General features: G+C 48.5%; 1 protein-coding gene across 1 annotated transcript in view; it reads left to right on the plus strand.

Moving 5' to 3' along the window:
• The window catches only part of LOC119385431 (ABC transporter G family member 23-like), a 97,470-nt gene extending 90,892 nt beyond the window's left edge, over positions 1–6,578 (plus strand). Inside the window, exon 16 of the mRNA XM_049413989.1 lies at positions 6,280–6,578. Coding sequence (XP_049269946.1) covers positions 6,280–6,494 — 215 coding nt within the window. The 3' untranslated portion in view covers positions 6,495–6,578. The remainder of the gene's footprint in view (positions 1–6,279) is intronic.
• Positions 6,579–7,555: the final 977 nt, after the last annotated feature.

Here is a 7,555-nt window from a genome sequence, read left to right on the forward strand (position 1 = left end):
CATCAAGGTGAATCGCCAACAAGCCCAAGTCCAAACCCTCTTGAACGGCTACTAGCTCGTGCGTACCGTTACTAACTTTTTTGTCGTGCACCTGTTAAACAAATTTGTTAAACGAATCTTAGAAGCTATTACGAGCTTTTTACAACCAATTTACTAGCACGGGGATCCATTCAAGTTCATTGAGGCGATATTGGTAACCTTAGTACCCGTCTTGGGTCTTGTTTATTAGGACTTGTTGAGGCGGTATTACGCAAAATAGATATAACATATTGTTTGTCTTAATATGCTTGATTAAAAGTCCTACGCTACGTTACCTCGCGCGCATAATAAAATTGTACGCTATATAAATACAAACGCATAACTTAAACTATTCATCCTAAAGCCTAGCTGCTCACTGGCATCAGCTGCGTACCCCAGAGGTATAGGGCTATAAATACTCCTGGAACCGCTTATCAATTATATGTCTCGCGTAGCCTTGTCTTTGTGTATAGACGAGGAAACCTAAATATTGAGCGCGCGACGCCAGCGCCGAATGCTCCCCTGGTAGGCCGATGAAAACGTCGAAGGTCGTCGGCTCACCCGCGGTCGTCGGCCGCCCTGTTTGTGTGACAGATTTAAACCAATGTTGCTACCTTCTAGCGCTTTTTCCATCCTCATCATGTACAGCATGAATAACATCGGGGACAAAGGACATCTCTGTCTCAGCCCCTTGCTAATCTCAACGTTCGCTTTGCTACTCATCCTTTCCCATTCTAGGCAAAGTGTCTTTTCTCGGTATATCTCCCTCCAAAGGTGTATACAGTCGTCGCCTATGCCCATTCCTTTCAATATATCCCACAATATTTCCTGATTAACGTTGTCATACGCCCCAGTGATGTCTAGAATAGCCACGTACAAGGGTCTGTTTTCTATTTTAGATATTTCCATACACTGAGTAAGAACAAATGGGTTACCGTCTAACCGCCTGTCGACTCGAAATCCATTCCAAAGTTCTCCCAAAACATCGTTATGTTCTGCAGACGTTTCTATTTTTAATTTTATTGCTTGCATCGCCAACCTGTATAGTACTGATGTAATGGTTAGTGGTCTATACGAGCGAATGTTATCCTTTTCTCCCTTGCCTTTATAGATTAAATTCATTCTACTTTTTCGCCAACTATCCGGTATTTGTCTGTCCTTTAAGCATTTTTCTACGGCTTTCAACAGTGCTTCTTTAGTGTCATGTCCTAGTTCGTTAATGAGGTTGACGGGAACCCCATCTAAACCCGGGGCAGTGCGCTTTGAAATTTTTCCTTGGGCCTTTTTACAGTTGAAATTCTCAAGTACTAGCTCTTCCTTGGTTGTGCTCTCTGTCATGCATTTACTGACCGGGGAAATCCCCTGGATGCTTTTTTTAAACGAATCGGCTGTTACTTTCGGATGTAACCTAGCGCTACGTACCCTTCCAATTGATTTCCTCCTTCATCTACAATATTATCACGGGGCCGTGACGTCGACGAAGGCAGCAGTCAGCGTGTCCAAGATGAAACACTTTATTTGGCCGAATTTCTGGCTGGAAAACGGAAAGCCAAACTACAGCAATACATATTGTACAGTGATAGCGGCGAACAGAGCGTCGGCCGTCGAAAACAACCGCGACAAGGCGTGTCGGCCTTTATAGATGCGGCATCGAACATTCGAGTCTTATCGGTGTTTGAGAATGAACTCATCTGTTCGCGTTTGCGCGCTCGAGCATAACAGACGATCCTAAAATAATCTCGAATTTTCTCAGACATTCTGGCGCGGTTTGCGCAGGTCAGCAGCTACACGTGCAATGGGGCGGTAACATAAAAGATACGAAGAAAGGAGCGTGTGTGGCAATATGTTGTTGCATTGTGACAGACTTCCTACCGCTTTTGTGTGACCCCAAAATTCCGTAGCGCGGCCTTTTTTTTTTCGTGAATCTCTGTCATCCAGCGTTCACTTTCACCTTTAATTTTTGCCTCGACCAATTTCTGTACCATGGATTTTTTCTCTAAATATATTTCCCATATTTTGTTGACTTCGTCCTGTGGCCCCTTCTTCTTTTTTGCCTGTCTATGCTCCCGTGATGCTTCACGTCATTGCTGGAACGCGCTGTCTTTTGTAAATCAGTCATCGAACCTTCCAGCGTTATCGCTGGTACTCGCGCGAGCTCTCGAATAAACTTGAATATCCGCGTTCTGCGCGTAATCTGAACAGAATGATCTCAAACAACCGCGAAGCTTCGCGAACGTTGCGATGCGCTCTGCGCCCAACGTTTCTAACAGTTTTTTGCGGGTGAGACCCGAATACATCGAAATGAAGCAAGAAACGCGCGTGGCAAAATAAACAGCTCCGGTTTCTGTTCTTTTCGTCTTTCGCAAAATTCAACACTTGTTTTACTTTGGAATCCGTGACTGCGATACGCGCTAATACTGCCCCCCGAGATATGCATTAATGCTCACGTTACATGACTTCAGTTGTTCCCGATTGCCAGCTTTTGCCACCCTTGAACCGAAAACCGACAAAAATATCTGGGTTTCACTCCGGAATGAAATAATAGATATCGTATTGGTTACGTTTTCGTTCTGATCAAAAATATCGCTTCTTATAACACGAAAGTGTTTTATGCCGGGGTCTACCAAGACTTCAGTGACGTATTTCCGTCACGGAAATGACGTCGAAAAAATGCACACGATCAGATGGCAAAGAAAAAAATTTAATCAACGGGAGTCAAACCCACGACCTCTCGGTTCGCGACAACAGATGCCGGGCACACTATCCACTGCGCCATGGTCACACACGCTGAAGGCTTTACAAACACACCTCTTATATGTCACACTTTCCGCATAGTGCTCTTGGTCTGCGGGGTGGTGTCGCCGTCTGCGAGAGGTGCAGTGAAGTAATGCATTAAGACCTGTATATGCTCCTTTAGGTAGCTATACAGTCTCTAGCTAAGGTGGCTATCGCCACCTAGGTGTGTTGAGGCTGCTGCCCTTCTCCTAAAACGCACCAAATGGGACGCACGGGTCATCGACGCGTTGCAGCAGGTCTTAATGCATTACCGTCTCGCGACGGCGAAACCACCCCGCAGACCAAGAGCACTATGCGGAAAGTGTGACATATAAGAGGTGTGTTTGTAGCATTTGGTGCTACCTTTAGTTTCAGTGACAAGCCCGAACCTCGGCCTCGCTCAGGACCGACAACTATTTTCTCGAGTTTTTTACGCAACAGGAAGCTCACCCTTTGTTTGTAGCAACGAAAAGCCTAGTTATTTTATAAGCAACACACCGTGAGGTGCTCCAGCAACGAGAATTGATAGCGATGCCGCTAGCCCTTGTGAGCTGTCGTTCTGCTTTCGCAGGAGTTACTGTAACTTGCTTAACCACCTTTATTTTGCTTTCCAACCATTTTGAAAAAAAGCAAGCTGTTACAATGGATGTGTGGCTTTATACACCTCGGTATTTGTACAGCGTTGTGTGCGCCTGCGCCCAAGGTTGCCTGCGCCTGTGTCATGGATGGCTTGTCCGGCGTCGTTACTCTCTCGATACACGGAAGCCAAGTATAAAACGTAACTGCTATGCACGGCCGCACCGAGTGGCGCGCGTCATTTCTGACGAAGTGTAGGTAGCAAAACTATGTCCTCCAAAATCTTAGAGACTGGAAACTGCGTGCACGGTTAACACGCTGAAAAGTTGCCAAGACACGCTCGAGCATGGGATATTACGCACGCGAAGGCAGCGCCACTTTATTGCTACTACTAACGATCCGCGCTTGCGTCCCCTGACTGTAACACCGCGTTCCCCGCTTACGCTCGCCCCGAGAAAAATCATGGCTGGGCTTGAGTGTAGACACGACGGGCGTTGCGTTTCCCCGTAGTCCCGCCGTGGTAACTCTAACATGCGGCGGGATGCGAGATGCCCAAGTTCTGCGTTCAGTCAGCGTCGCTCTTCTGGCTGTGACACCGCTTTATCTGATTACGCTCTCACCGTTAACTCGCCCCGCCACGGTGGTTTAGTGGTTATGGCGCTCGACTACTGACCCGAAGGTCGCGGGATCGAATCCCGGCCGCCGCGGCTGCATTTTCGATTGAGGCGACAATGTCTGAAGCCCGTGTACTTAGATTTAGGTGCACGTGAAAGATCCCCAGGTGGTCGAAATTTCCGGATCCCTTCACTACGGCGCAGGGGCGTAGCCACGTTAGGGCACACCGGGCCCGTGCCCCCCCCCCCCCGAAATTTTTTTTGCCATAGCATACAGAGCAGAAAATGACACTAGACCACATCTGCCTGCTCGTCCCCACTACAGATCAAGGAGGTGCCCCCCCCCCCCCCCCGAAAAAAATTTCTGCCTACGCCCCTGCTACGGCGTCTCTCATCATATCGTGGTTTTGGGACGTTAAACCCCAGATGATATTATTATTATTATAACTCACCGTTAACGCATACAGCTACCACCACGGTGGCTGCCACAAAGGTGTGTTTAATCATTGATCATGGACGTTAGTCGTCGGGATGGAGATGTGCCACCAAGCGTCAGCGTGGATGCATCCACGTTACACGGTGCTATAGCCGCCAAACACCAATAGACATTGTGCAAGCTCCCTTATATCAATGTGCAGTAAACATTCAACTACTTCTGTAAGGACACGTTTTACTTTCGTGTAATACGGATTCATATTACGGAAGGATCAACTATGTTTTAGGGGCGAAGCTCCTTTGGGTGTGGGTCTGTCCCTCCTCTGTAGTATGTAGTAGTAGTAGTAGTTGGTAGCCACCTCTAGTTCTTGGAGTGTTCACTAGATGGCGCTGTTGCAGCCACCTCTAGTTCTCTCTCAGAAAGATCCCTAGATGGCGCGGAGGCGCTCGCTGCGTTGCAGGTGCGTGCTCTAGTCCACCCCCCCCCTCCCTCTCTCGCCTCGCGAGGCCGCCGCAGGCAGTGTCTGCTAGCGAGTTTCTTGATTGAAAAAAAAAAAACGACTGCTCGCGCTGCACAACCGTTCACTGACCACCCCGTATATATAGGCACTGTATTTTGACCTCCAAAGTAGTGCCTGTGTGAGATTTCTCCTGTGCGTGATTAAATAATAAAAATTCACAGCGTACATGTAAAATTAAAGTGAGCTGCAAGTCGCCATGACTCCCATCGACCCTTTAGTATAAACGCGCCCGATCTCACGTCGTTGATGATGCAGATGGGCAGAATTCACGGAAGATTCACATATAGCGCGTGTCATTGGTGGAAGGCAATCGTTCGATTTATTGCGGCGACGTACGCTAGGAGGACCGTTGTAATGAAGGGACCACGTAAACCAACAGTACATTAAAAGATCATATACTGGGCGAATTACTCGGAGTATTCACGGTTTACCGATGATTCCCTCCGCAGCTTCGCCCCACTCATCATCATTCACCCCGTGGATATGCTGTGGATTTTTATTTCGCTTTCGTTCCGTTCCCACACACTGCATGCTTGGCGGACAAGCCCCGACGGACGGCTTTCTCTTCGGATGTTCTTGGCTCAAAAGGTGATTTCTTATAGGCCCAAAGTTGCCGACGGCCATGTTGCGATTAATAATGCTTTGCTCAGGTAAACTACACAGACGTGACTGATCACAAGCATTTCTTCCTTTTTCGTGAGGCACCACGTGCGGTCACTATGCATTGAAACAAAACCGTGGAACGGAAGACTAAATTTCAATATCGTCGTCCAGATTTTAGTCATTCCGGTCATTCTGGAGATATTGGTATCGATGTGTTGTTCGAATCCTGACGCCATATCCTATTCTGAAATCACCCATATATGAGAAATGAAAAAGGCTTTCTTTAATATGACAACGTTGGTTGACATTTTGTTCAACCCCTCACCCACCTTACCCCCTCTAACCGCTCCAGCCATCTTCACGGTCCCGGCCCTAAATTGGGTGACTGCGGCCCGCTAGCTGAGGTGAGCTTGAGACGCCTGGTTTATTGTATGATGACAAATCTAATTAAGTGAGTACTGGGTGAATTGGCGAAATTAAATAATTGAGACTTGATTAGTGGCAGTGACATTCGTGATAGTTGATTTTTGAACATTGAACGTGGATATAGAGTGGGTGGGGAAATAGCCACACCGATGCTTTCGCCTTCGAGTTGTCTTAGCCGCATGCACAAAAGGAACCATGCGAGTTTTGTTTTTTCTTATAATTATTGATTAACTTTGCTGGGCGTCAGTTGTGTTTTCCGTGGCGATATCTGCTCTTTCGGTTTCTTCTCATCTCGACTGTGAATGGCGCAGGCGTGCTGTGGCCGGTGGAAGGCACGCCGACCGTGCTGCGGCCCATAAGCTACGCGGTCCCGCAGGCGCTGCCCGTGCACGGACTTCGGGGCGCCATGCTGCGCAATTACACGATGGCCAACCGACAAGTACAGAACGCTGTCGCCGCCAACGTCGTCTGGACGCTGGCCCTGCTGTTGCTCGCCATCATCACCTTCTCATACACGGCCAAGTAGATTCCCATTAAACGTGGCACCTCATCACCGTCAACGGCCTGCCTGTCGACCATTCTGTGAAATAGTGCGTGACGAGGCTGTCATATTACAAAGATATAAAAAATGTACGCTGAGGAGAGCCTTGTACGGTCTCGTACGACAGTCATTGAATTACATCGATGTTTTCTGTCGATTGCATTGTTCATCCCTACTTGTTCTTTTTGGGTCACCCAGACGTCATCACTGGTTCTGCATGCTGAGACTTGGTCGCCTAGGTGTTAAGTCACATTTAATTCACGCTTAATTCACTTAATTCACGCCACTGGAAGCCGGATTTTCTTTTTTTACACATGTGAGCCACACATAGTTTTCTTTAGTCAGGCTCAACTTACACATTCATGGTGGAAATTAGGCCGACATGTGCGCTAACACGCAAAGCTGACTGTGCCACTCTCATCAATGTCCCACTACTGATAAAGAGCGCAGCTCACGTAATGAACATCGAAATGAAATTGCCGAGCAAGGGGTCGTAGTTTGAAACGATTTCTTTTACAGCGTAAGCTGTTATCGACGCAAAACAGCCGATTTGGTGGCGACGTTGTCCGCCGCCGCCGGTGTCCGTCGCAGCTATTGGGCACAATGAGAACAAAAAGAAAAAAATTACACCATCTCCCGCTAAAGGGGACCATGAGGCGATGCGAAGCCGGAGCACTTGCACGATCGCGTTCCGTTGGCGTTCGCTGGGCATGCTACCGACCTCGCGTCATGGAACGCGAAGAGGAACACTACGCGCGTCGTGTCTTCCCTCTAGCCTGGCCGTTAATTCTCACAGGGCGTGCGGGGAACGCGGTCGACAGGCGCGCGAGAGAGAGGCTGCGTAGGAGAGGAGAGAGAGGGGGAGGGGCGCGCATGCGCTGGCCCTCATCGCGGCGCTGCGCAGGAGAGAATTTCGGCATGTCGAGCTCGCATTTCAGAGGAGCCAACTGAGGCAAGCGCTGGAGTGAACGCGCGCAGCGCTCTACTATTTGAAGGAGAGGAGACTACAGAAGGAGAGTAGCGTATGCGCCGTGAGAGCAGAAGCG

Source organism: Rhipicephalus sanguineus, chromosome 3 (genome assembly GCF_013339695.2).
Source record: "Rhipicephalus sanguineus isolate Rsan-2018 chromosome 3, BIME_Rsan_1.4, whole genome shotgun sequence".
NCBI lineage: Eukaryota > Metazoa > Arthropoda > Arachnida > Ixodida > Ixodidae > Rhipicephalus > Rhipicephalus sanguineus.